This window comes from Ascaphus truei, chromosome 2 (genome assembly GCF_040206685.1).
Source record: "Ascaphus truei isolate aAscTru1 chromosome 2, aAscTru1.hap1, whole genome shotgun sequence".
Classification (NCBI taxonomy): Eukaryota; Metazoa; Chordata; class Amphibia; order Anura; family Ascaphidae; genus Ascaphus; species Ascaphus truei.
The window spans coordinates 181,102,954-181,116,371 of record NC_134484.1 but is presented as its reverse complement, the minus strand read 5'-3'; the positions used below and the strand labels follow the sequence as shown (position 1 = coordinate 181,116,371).

At 39.1% G+C, this 13,418-nt stretch overlaps 1 protein-coding gene across 9 annotated transcripts in view; it reads right to left on the bottom strand.

Annotated features, from left to right (window-relative positions):
- The window catches only part of LOC142487004 (thiopurine S-methyltransferase-like), a 62,036-nt gene that overhangs the window by 34,429 nt on the left and 14,189 nt on the right, over window positions 1-13,418 (bottom strand). For all 9 annotated transcript variants that reach the window (XM_075585626.1, XM_075585623.1, XM_075585627.1 and 6 more), the window contains exons 4-5: window positions 2,418-2,550; window positions 780-832 (exon numbers count right to left, since the gene is read on the bottom strand). In XM_075585626.1, coding sequence (XP_075441741.1) covers window positions 780-832; window positions 2,418-2,550 — 186 coding nt within the window. The remainder of the gene's footprint in view (window positions 1-779; window positions 833-2,417; window positions 2,551-13,418) is intronic.

The following is a 13,418-nucleotide window of genomic DNA, read 5'->3' as shown; positions in this document are numbered from 1 at the left end:
TTTCTGAACATAAGCAGTTTAATTGTTAGCACATTACCAACACTTGTTTAAGGCTATACACTCTTCTGCTCCTCCTTACATCTCAGCCCTAATTTCTCGCTATGCACCATCTTGACTCTTGCGTTCTGTTCAAGAATGTTTTCGGTTTACCCCTTTTGTATATAAAGCTCTCGCCCACCTTAAACCTTTCTCACTGACTGCCCCACACCTCTAGAATACTCTTTCCCTCAATGTCCGACTAGCATGGGTAGCTCTGCTGGCTGATGCTATACTGTATATCTCATATGCACTGACCGTGGTCCCTTGCAGACGCACTTACCAGAACACCCTCCTTCTGTCTCTGTAAGTCAGTGTTTTGCAAACCTCTCCTCGTGACCTGCGGCCACACCAGGTATCTGAGACAACCACTTAACATTCTATTAATATGCAAAAAAGGACATTCACTTGGATGTAAGTCCATTAATTATTCCCAAAACCTGGTGTGGGGGTCAGGTGTGGAAAACACTGCTGTAAATTCTCCCCACTTACCACTTAGATTGTAAGATCTTTGGGGAAGGGACTCCTTTTCCTATTGTTTTATGCTGAAGCACGTATTCCCATTACGTGTTATAATATTATGTCACCTGGGTGGCGTTATATAAATAAAGATATGCATACATACATACATACATACATACATACATACATCAATAAACAGTAATGCAATGCTTCATTTGATAAGTCAAGCTGAACAACAGCCAAAGACATTACTTGCTGCAACAACTGAAGTGCATACTTACTCAGAAATATCATAGATACTGCAGCAGTACAGTGAGAGGTTCCCAGATGTGCTCTGCAACACAGACAGCTAAATGTAAATACACATTTCTCCAAAATATATGTGTTACTCCTCTTCCTACTGCAGTGTCAAAAAAGTATTTCAAAGTTGAGTTAATGGGATGAGGAAGGTTTTATCTTCAACCCAGTAGTGATGTTTGCTGCATAATGTATGAACATTACAATCTAAAAACTATAAAATGCTCCTGTTTTAAAGGAGAAATCCAAGGGCCGATTCTTATTTTATTTGAGAATATACATATATTTTTTTTTACATATGATTGAATCTGGGGTCTACAGAGTTGAACCCCATTAATTTAAGATCCGGGACCCCTTGCTTCCCGAGATACTTGCCTCCGAAGGGGGTGCCGGTATCTCCTGCACGTTTAAAGCTTCCGCGTCACGTGGGCCAATGGGAAGCAGCACCAGATGACATCACTGCTTCTATTGGCCCCCAGGGAGCAAAGGATTTGAGAAGCGGCCCGTACGTGATCCCTGATGTGCGAGCAGACAACTACCGTCTAACTAAGTATCTCTGGAAGCAGGGGATCACCGAGCTTAAATGAGCGGGGTTCAGCGTCAGAGACCCCCTGCTTCAATCCTATGTTAAAATGAAAACAAATTGCAAAAAAAAATAAAAAATCTCCCACTTAGATTGCTGTTTTAATCCATGGCAATGCTGACAGATACTCCATTCTTGCACATTTCTCCTGACAAATGCATCTTTTTGATAGGATAAAACCTTTGATCTGAAATGCGTTGTTGGCCCCTCTGGCAGTGAAGGAGTTAAACATGGCAGACTCAGTCTTTGGACAACCCGTGGGTGTCCGGGGACCCCACAGCGGTCCCCGGGTGGTCCCCGTGGGTGTCCAGGGGTGCCCGCTGGCCTATGGTACCAATCCTGTGCCCCCCCTCCCCCAAAAAACATAAATTTAAATAAATACACCACCTCCCTCCCCCGCCCCTTAACACATACAGTACAATAATGGCCAAAATTACTATTATCCACATATGGATAATAGTGCATTTGGCCATTTAAAATACAACATTAAGCAGCATAAATAAAGTAAATAAATCTTGCACTCACCCCTGCCAGGCTGCCATGATGAAAGCCGTCCTCATCCTCATCACTGTCCATGTCCTCCGTTGCCACAAACAATACAGTACATAAAAAAAAAACACAATCTAATGTCCCCGAACCCCTTAATCACCTTAGCGGTTAGTAACCGCTATAGTAATTAAGGGGTTAACCCACCCTCTAGTCAGACAGGAGGCCTACCCACCCTCCCCAGGCAACTACCCCCACCCTTCACCCATTCATTGGTACAGTGGGTACATCATGCTCATATAATATGGGCATGATTTACCACTATAGTAAGAAACTTCTGTTTCTGTATGTCTCCCAATATACCAGTTAGATAGTAAGCTCTTTGGGGACAGGGATCCCTATCCCCCAATATTTACCTCAATGTATTATGCACAGGTTGGTATTATTTTTATGTGTGCTACAGCATGTATGTGATCTCTGTACAGCACTGCATATGTGGCTGGCACTATAGCAATAAAATACTATACAAAACAATAAATGCCACAAATCCAACCTTGAACACTTTAGCTCCAGGAATCCCAGGCACGGCTTCTTCAACATGAGAAATATTTTGCTCCTCAAAAAATCCCTTTATTGCAGTTTCACTAACATCAGCTCCAACAATGTTGTGTCCCATATCAGCCAACCTGCGACACAGCAGAAAGGATCAGATGCTTTTCTGCTTCTTTTATTCATTGATCTTTTTATTCAATTTTCCAAAGATGTTATAGTTAACATGGAACATCCACAATAAAATAAAAATAAAATACATTTTTACAAGAAAACAAATACATACATAGATACCTGTATATAACGATGGCATTATACATTTATACATTTTCCGTGCATGTGTAGCCATGGCTTGACCAGACTACCTTTCTGCCTTCCTGTCATGTAAGTCTTGATAACTACAAGCTGTGACAGACTGTCCTGAGGGGCTTACCCCCCTCATGCAGCCTCCCTGAGTGGCAGGAGTGGAGGTGACACTGGGTCTGTGTGCAGTCAATCAAGGTGCAGACCTTGTGCCCTCCCCTTTCTGCATTAGGGAGGAAGCACTGTAATGACATCTGCAGTGGCTGCCTGAATAAAGATCCCTTTTTATATACTCCAGCCTAAGTAACAGTCTATTGGGTAGAAGTATGAGAGATATCTGTCATGGTGGGGACTGTCTTCAGTATCCCTGAAGCCTACTGCGACTGGAGGCACTGATGAAACCAAACTGAGAGTCTGAGGATCACCAAAAGCCTGTCCTGTTCCCCATATCATCGTGGAAGCTCATCTCTCCTGGACCTTCACAGTTAACCAGCATCACACAGACCTGTAGCCAGGGCAAGATCTCCCAGAGGTGGGGGGGTGTAAGCAGCGCTACACATGAATGGTACAAAACTTTAATTGGCTCGTTTTCAGCTTGGGGGCCTCTTAAACTTGACATAGATTAGGGCCTTAGGGCCTCAGAAGGTCAAAGTCCAGCCCTGCCTTCAGTGCGCCAGTGCTGTCAAAGCATTGCTGAATAATGTGCAGAATTACAACATAAAAGTAGTAAAGAGACCATAGCTAAAGAAAAGCAAGGAGGTGGGTTGAAAAGTATTTTTTGTTAAATACAAAATTGTGCTGCCGTTTTAAGGTAAACATTTACATCTTAAAATACAGTCACTGGTAGATGCAAAAAATATGTTCCAAAGAGTTATAGAAATGATATATTATTTCCCTTTGCAGAATGTGCAAATAGTGTCTAGGGGCCTCATGCAGTAAGCGTCGATTATGTGAAATCGGCAATCTTACCGATTAGTCATGTTATTGGTGATTTTTCCTCTCCGTATGCAGTAAGTGCCGAATACATTCAAAATCAACCCGAAAACAAATCCGCCCACTCTCACGATGATTAGCCGATCACACACAGGTGTATCGGCGTGCGTGGCGCGGTGCTGTTAGGTTGCCCAATCACAAATCTTGCTGAATCAGGCGAAACAAGCATGTTTTGGATTGCGCGCCATATTTAAAGGCAACGTGTACTGCTAATCATTCTCTGTGTTGTTGGGAGTGAGAGAGAGAGAGACGCACAGAGCTGGCTGTTTGAACATTTGCATATTGACTGAGAGACTTGTTGTGTATTGGGTGAGCTTTGTCCATTGTTGTTTTGTTTACATCTTTGTCTTGTTTTATATGTGGAAGTGTTTCGTGTGATTGGCTGTACATTTCTTGTCTGTTTTTTGTGAGTGCTGGAAGTATGCCCGCAAAGCGTGGGAAGAGTGATGCTGGTGGGAGTGGGAGTGCTACTCGTGCGAGTACGCGACGGAGTGAACGTACTGTTCAGGGGAGTGATGTTGCTGAGAGTGAGAGTGGTGTTGCAGGGAGTGGGAGTGCTGGTGCTGCGAGTGGTGTTGCTGGGAGTGGGAGTGCTGTTGCTGGGAGTGGGAGTGCTGGGAGTGCTGGTGCTAGGAGTGTGAGTGCTGGTGCTAGGAGTGGGAGTGCTGGTGCTAGGAGTGGGAGTGCTGGTGCTAGGAGTGGGAGTGCTGGTGCTAGGAGTGGGAGTGCTGGGAGTGCTGCTGGTGGCGCAGTTGCTGATGGGGTGGATGGTGGTGGCGTGCTTGCTGGTGGGCAGCTTTTGGAGTCTCTTCCATTGGAAGAAGGAGAGTCCAGTCAGCACCAGCCAAGCTCTGACCCTAAACCTGCTCGGAAGAAACGTGTGGAGAAGCCACGTAATCCTCGCTTCAATGACCAGGAAAATACAGCTCTTGTCACTGGCATTCTGGAGCACTATGACAGTATATATGGACATTTACTAGGTAAGTGTACCTTTACATTTATTATTCAAATACATGTGATCCTAGGTCATCTGAGTTTTGTTCATATGCAAATATGGGTTCACAATATCTTTCTATGTTAATTAGTCTGGAAACACAGCTTTTTATCATGCCTTACAAGGACAACTAAACACAGGCGGTCAATTTGCCATAACTGCATACAATATGAATGCAAGCTTGCTTACATGTATAGGTTTAGTAGTGAATGCTCATGTGCTTCACATATTACACCTAAAACAGCATGTTTGCTATCTCTTGGAACAGCTAGCAGTGTAGGAAACTGGTGCTTATATTATTATTAATTTACCTCATATATTTGATATGTTTTTCAAGGGCGGACAAGTTCAGCAAGCAGAAAAGAAATGTGGGACACAATAGTCATTGGTGTCAATGCGTGTGGGAATCATGTGAGGGACAAGCGGAGTTGTCACAAGAGATTTGATGATATTAGGTCCAAATTGAAAAAAAAAATACAACACCAACGCGTGCATGCTACTGGCACTGGAGGTGGGCCCACACCACAACGTCTCATATTAAGTCCATTGGAGGAGCTGCTTCGGGCAAAATTACTTCCCGTCGTCGTGGAAGGCTTACCTGGTGACCGTGATATTGGAATTTATCCCTCACAATTTCCACCAGGTGAGAAATATTAATGTACGTTGCGTGTCGTTGCTTACAGTTATTTTGCATATTTACACTGCTTTTTATACTGTCTTCACAATATAAGCATACCTGCATCTATATATGTATATGTCTGATTCTGTATATATATATATATCTAAATAGACATATATGTTGTAGTCCTACTAAAAGCAGTAACTAATATAGCACGTGCCATTGCGTGCTCATTTACATGTGAATTCCCAAAATGCATTGCTGCAGTGGAAGCAATTGATGGTGGGCGAAGATGGGGAACAACAGGGTAGTACACATGTGTAACACATGTTAATGAGAAATTATTACTAGCTACAGGTACAGAACATAAATATGTAGAATATTATTGTGTATTTTATTTATTTTACTCCGACAAACATGACATTACTGCCTATTTTAAGCATGCATCAAATATATTGCATGCAACGGCCTACAAACATCACTTGCACTAACACATCTATAGTTGTTAATGAAAAGGTCCATTTTTGATTTAAGTCATATACAGACAGCATAATGAGCCACACGTATCATATGTTATGTCATTGTTTTCATAACTTAAAAACTGCACACGACTATTTAGCTCATCTACCATTGTGTTAAAGCAGCTGCAATTAATATCTCATCACAGCATACACTTCAACAGAGGGGGTGGGGTTCAGCACACACACTAATTACAGCCTCATTTTAGGGGCAACTTAGTTCACACCATTTTCACCTGTTTCAAGTAATTGAAAGGTGTGGCTCATTAGGCTTTTTGGGGAAGGGAATACCGTTCTTACAACCTCACTAGCACAACTGAAGTTAATCACACTCATTTGAAAGCTTCACTTTAGCTACTAAATGCCCCAACAACTCATTACTTATCAAAGCGTACGTCCCACATTAGTTCACTCATATCTATAGTTGAACTACTATCAACGACACATTATCACACACTGCATGTCTTGTCTTGTTGAGTCACAGCCACATTCAGGTGTGCCACATCTTATATTAATGTACCACACATATCCTCTACCAAAAACAACACTTTTTGCAATATGACCACCTTCATGATAACCATTGTGAATGGTCATCTCATGATAGTTATGTACATTATGATACTGATATCACTACACAACATATGATTTTTATGTACAAATTTAATCTATTTATCCTCACGCATTACTGCAGAAACATAGTATGTTGTATGTTAGGGAACTCAAAACTTCTAAGTACACAGGCATGTACATTGTTATTACAACTATTTATGTTCACTTTCACACACACATTTTGGGTAAAGGAACTGATGCTGTTAGGTACTCATAAATACAGAACATACAATAACTGTTTGTTCAATATTTACACATGTAATTGTAAAACTAATGTTATTGTTAAATATAGTTGCCCCTGGAGGACATGTGTCACCTGAGACGGAACAAGTGTCTTCACCTGGGTCAGCCAGCTCAACACACCTAGAAGGTGAGTGTATCAGTTGGTGGCCATATAATATGTGCTCTTCTATATGTTATGTTGTCATGTTCATTATTTGTTTTGCACATCTTCTTTAAATAGGATTACTTAGTGTATGTGAAAATGAAGTGTAAGGCAACATGTATTGTGTTACTGATGTTAACTATCATGTAGGAGTTGTGAGTTTAGAGCAAGTTTTCATTCATTCATATTTCATACTGAGTCCAAACATTATTCTTAAGTCAAGGTAGTTTTTAATGTGAGGTTATAAAACGTATGGAAACATGCTAGGTGTTACTTATGACACAGTAGAATTACATAGTAACACAGCAGAGATTAACATGACATTTAATAATGTGTACATTTATTTGTAGAACATGATGAAGAGGATTATGATAATGATGATGATGACGCCACCGCCATAGACACACAAATAGAAGCAAGTGACCATGAAGACGTTCCAATTGAAACTGTTTTACCGCCAAATCGTCCAGCAAATACGACATACGATGCAATTGTAGCTTCTGAGGGAAAAATTGTGGAAGCAGAAAATCGTCGCCATTCTGACCTCATGACAGTGCTGGAAAGGATGATTGCACTGCAGGAAGAAACAGTTTCACAATTGGCACATCTCCACAGAGTCTTCATTGAAGTGCCGAAACAGTTGCAAAAAATCAACACCTCATTCGAAGCATTAGTAGTTCAGCAAACACAAGCTAATTACTTGAGAATGACGAATGTAGCACAATTCAATTTGAACAGCTCACAGGCAGGATCTGTTCATGCTGGTCAGTTTTCACCACATGCTTCTGATCTTCATTCACTAGGTCCAAATGTTACCGGTCAAGTAGCAGACATTGCTGTGCAGGTTCCTGACGACATACTACCGCTGCCATCTGTACAAAATCAGCAGCTGACACCTACAAAGGAGCCCACAAAAACAAAATACAAGAAGTTACTACTGACCAGTTTTTGATCAAAAACAACAAAAGACACACATGAAACAGACCAACCATCACTTGTGCAGTGTCTACCAACTTGCTCACATGTGTCAGTGGGCACAAGCCCTGTCGGTGAGTCACTGGCCACAAGCCCTGTAGGGGAATCACTGCCCAAAAGCCCTGTAGGTGAATCACTGCCCAAAAGCCCTGTAGGTGAATCACTGCCCAAAAGCCCTGTAGGTGAGTCACTGGCCACAAGCCCTGCCCGAGAAGTGCCAGAGGCCACTCAAAGTGGCTCTGTTGTAGCTAAAGTTGGTGGCAAACGAAAAAGGAAAATTCAAGAGACAACAAGCAGGCCTGTTACTCGGTCTCAAAAGGAACAAAAAAAATAAATGTTCTAATTCACAAAATATGTCTTTGGCCTTGTTTTGTTGACTTCAGATTATCTAATTAATATTGTATGTATGCTGAAGAGTGTGTTGTTTCCAAACTTTCAAATATGTTCTTGTACACGTGAAGTTTTGGAAATGTTAACACTGCTAATTAATGAATAGTGTTATAAATAATTATGTTTTAATCGTCTGTTCAGTAATGGTCCACCAGGAGCCAGTTGCTAAGTTTAGAGAAGCTGCCATTGACTTTGCAGCAAAACATTGCATTTGGGTGTGTTACTTGATGTAATCATTGCATCTGCATATTATTCACATGCAATTATAAAAGTACCTATTTAACTGCAAACATCTTTCTTGTACGTGTACAGCAGGATTTTGTGTTAAATATTACTTACCTTTGCTGGCCATTGTAATGTTGTCCTTTAATCATTTATGTGTTCTTGTTTCAAGAACATCTCTGAATTTATACTAATATATATGTAGTATGTATGCATATATGCACACACACACACTGTGTGTGTGTGTGTGTGTGTGTGTGTGTGTGTGTGTGTGTGTGTGTGTGTATGTATATATAGTACTATCTAAACTGGTATAGATGTATTTAAAAAAAACATACACTTCATGCTTCCTTGTGAAAACACAGTATTTAAATAATACAGGCCTAATGTTTGAGAACTATACTAAGTGTGAGCCTCTAACATTATTGGGCGCAAACAAATGTTTATTACTTAATTCACTCATGTTTATCACCATTTAAATAGGTTTCATACAAGGCCTACTTACTGCCATCAATATGTTGTGTGTACTCCAGCAATATTTAAAAAAAAAAAAAAAAAACATTTTTTTTATATATATATATATATATATATATATATATATATATAATATATATATATATATATAATATATATATATAAAAAAAAAATAATTAATTTTTTATATATATAATATATATATATATATATATATATATACATATACACATACACATACACATACACATACACATACACATACACATACACATACACATACACATACACACAATATACATATAGTACAATATACACTTTATATATATATATATTTATGAGATAGATATATTTATATATATATATAGATACACACGTATTTAAACTCATGCAGACAGGGACTTAACCAGACTTTCAAATACACACAGAAATGTATGTGGGAAAAAAACATTTCATTTTGCAGGTGTGTGTATTTACTGATATGGCTGTCTAAGCACTATTTTCACACAGTGCTCTTTGTTATTTTGCAAGAAAACTCAATGTTACTGAATGAAAAGTGTAGTAATGTTTTCAGAAACGAGATAAAAAAAGGATACATGTTTGTCCCACATGCGGCTATCACAAACCACAAATGTTCAAGCAATTATAACTAGAAATCCAATTGGCGTTTGAAATAAGGAGTTACAGTTTATACTTTTGTTGACCTTGAAAAGGAAACACAGCAATTTGTTAGCCATTGAGCAGTTTCATTTTGATGAGCAAAGAACAGATACCTGCACACATCTTTTGTGCTACTCTGCAATGGCTGATGAATTGGTGACAATTATGAATCCGAATTTAGGTTATAAATACATGATATCAGAAGCAATTTTATCAACTTGCGGACACCAAGCAAGAAAAAGCCAAATCTATGATTTGATTCGAGCAAAATATCCTTATTATCTAAACCGTCGGCATGCGCGCAATTTTAATTCCTCAATAAGATTCACTTTATCAACTAATGACTTTTTTGAACGTGTGCAGGATAAGCTAGAACACAACTATGGTTTCTGGAAGATTGCCAAAGAAAAACATTTCACCGTGAAAGAAGGCACATATATTGTGGTTAAAGGCATATTTATTCCTAATGCCAATAGCAATGGATCCGCTACTACTGTTCCGTGTGAATCGATACCTGCTGCAATATCTGCACCCTCCATTCCTGAAACCCACATTGTACAAGAACATAACTACTATGATTATGTACCAAGCCTTTCAGCTGAAAATGCATTGGAATGGGTACCCGAAGAAATGAACATACCTCCCGACCAATTGTTTGAAGAAAGCAGTGGCGATTCCTATGAGCGCTTCATGGAGGAGATGTGCGTCATACTGGATTCAGCGGGTGGGTCAAGCGTGGATGAAAAAGCCTTGCATTTCTGGAGCGACCAGTTGCAGCCAGACGAAGAGTTAATTCTAGAAGAATGGTAAATATAACAACCGTTATGAGTTGACTCTGCGTTTAAATTTTTTTTTTTTTTCTAACCACCATTTTCCCTTTCAATGCGTGGATACAGCGTAACATAGCAGACTGCATAACATGTAGCGATCACAAACAAATTGTTTCCGAATACAATATAGTAGAACCTGAAAGAGTAGTACACATTGCTGACGGAATAAATATACGTACTTTCCTAATACTTTAAACATATTAGCAACATTTTACCATAACTCTAACACATACCTGTTTTGTTATCATGCTACATCTACAACATTTAAAAGCGGGTCCACCACGTATGACGTGGGACCCTTGTCATGGCCCAAGGCGTCCTTAAAAAGGATTACGGATGTAAGTCCCGCCCCCAAGCGACGTGCGCGCCTCAAAGCCTATTGGCTGTCATGTTTTGTTATAGTAACGGTAACTGCAGTGTGTCATACAGTGGGGGCGTACACTGGGCGTTAGCCGAATGTTAATTGAGTGGGAGGAGTGTTAGCGTGCGTTTCACGCTGGTTTAACATGACGTCACACGTATTGCATTTGCGCATTGTGTTATCGGCCGTCCTTTCTGTCCAAACACGTCTGTTTAAAAAGAATACAGATGTACTCGTTTAGAACGAATGTAGTTTCGTATTCATTGTATTTGAAATAAAGATTTTATGTTTAATGATATTTTCAAGATGTATTGAACGCACAACGTACGCTTTGTTTTGCGCATGCGCAAACAGTTAGTGCAGCCAAGCGTGAAGTGCGTGCGCACACTAAGATGTGCGCGCACATTTTTCAGTATACAGGCAACGTTCACATCATATACATAGTTATGCCTGCTACAAATTTAAAGAAACATTACATACTGATGTACACTTGTAGTTCTAACATATAAGTGAGTGACGTGTGTATGTACACAATCATATAGAGCTGTGTAACGCGTTGTCACGGATACATATATAGTAAGGTGCCATCTTTGACCATCATGTGTTTGCTGTATTTCAGAGATGTCGGGGAAGATACAATCGGATCAATGTATGATTTCAGAAGAGTCTACCTTTATATGAGATGATTGTGAGGAGGAGCCACCGACTACTATACTACATATGGAACTAATTTTATATTGCTTGCAGCGCTTATTAACAAACAATTAAAAATGTGATACACTTATGCCTATATTGCATAAGCACTTAATTAACATAATGATGTTGCAAAATAGTGCCTCATGAATTTTTATTGAGTGTTCTTTAATGACTACTATCATTTTATGGCATGGTGTGTTTTATATATAACAACCATTCCCACTCTGCTAACACATTTGTGTATTCTATTGTGTAATGGAACGTATGACTGTCGAAACTATGTAACAATAATAATAAGAATAATAATAATAATTATAATATGAGCATGTTCATGTATAGCGCTGCTAGTTGTACACAGCGCTTTACAGACACATTTTTCAGGCTGAGGTCCCTGGCCCGTGGAACTTACAATTTATTTTTGGCCGCCTGAGGCACAGGGAGATAAAGTGATTTGGCCAAGATCACAAGGAGCCGACACCGGGAATTGAACCAGACTCCCCTGCTTCAAACTCTCAGTGCCAGTGTGTGTCTTTACTCACTGAGCCACTCCTTCTCCCAATGTAAAGGACACTTACAACCAACTAGCCCTTTATTGTTAAAAATCTCTTGTTACATGGGTATGTTGATAAAATGGTTTGGGACTGTAGCAATTAATGTTATTGGCCAGATGTTGTGGTCCCCTACAATGCATGATGTTCTGAATATGACATCAACATCATGTAATGAAGTACGTTTCTGTGTATATTTCATTAACCTAACTAACTATAGTTTACTGTGTTTATTAAACTTTCTAAAAATACATCGTATAGTCAATATGATGATATAAGCTACCATAATAAAGCTGGTGTTATCATTTGTCGGTGTTATACATGGATCCTACACAAATTGATACAGACACAAACAGTTGTCTTAAAAAGTGTGTCTATGCTAATGTGCACGTGATTGACGTTACAATTGTGAGAATACTTGATAATTATCATCATGATAATGATGAAGTGACGTGAATTATATTGCAAAAATATTACCAACATTGTCATATAGGTAAATTAGAAATGCTAAATGACAGTAACATTTGCAACAAAATAGTGTTTTCTGTTCACAGTTTTACACTTGGTACATGTAGGACACATCCACACACGTGTGACTTATACATACACATGTCACAAATTTAAATTCATGTTGACTATTAATTCCTAGCATTATAAAACACCTACATTGCTAAATATAAGATATAGTACGCATTGTTGTGATTACAGGCATTCATGCATGGAGTGTTATGATCAGTCAATTTCATCCGTGATGAATGAGCTCCCGTAAGTAAACAAATAAGTACAGTTATCCCCTTTTCTCCAAACACCTCTATATTACATGAATGGAATTTATAAGGAAACATACATAAAATGTGATAAAATGGGAGTAATCATTTTCTAATACAATGCACATGAAAGCTCAAGAGTAGCTAAATGCATATACATGATACAGAAAGTACATGTATGTTACATTTGTCTTTAAACCAATATGTTGTGTTTTTACTTCAAATAATTATAGGAAGATTGAGGTAGGCACATCTTATGAGAGATGTCAGCAAATATACATACCATGATCAGTCATACTGGAGATATACCTATAATGCAAAGGAACAATATATAAATTGCAAACATTGACATGCCATCTTCAGTACCGTAAACAACACAGCAAAGTGTGTATTTGGTGTTAAATGTGCAACACCATGTATATTTAATCACATTCAAAATGTAAATGTGCGTGGTGTACACATCATATGGATGTACATGTTACACTGCACCAATAACATTGTATGTAAGCATACTAGAAGCATGAATGAGTATGGGCATAATATGTGTATTGTGTTAGCATAAGGAACAACACAATGCTAAAATATTAGTGCTTTGTTACCCCAGTTGTATTCACATACACACAACTAAAGTACAATTGAAGAGGGATTATATAACCTGTGC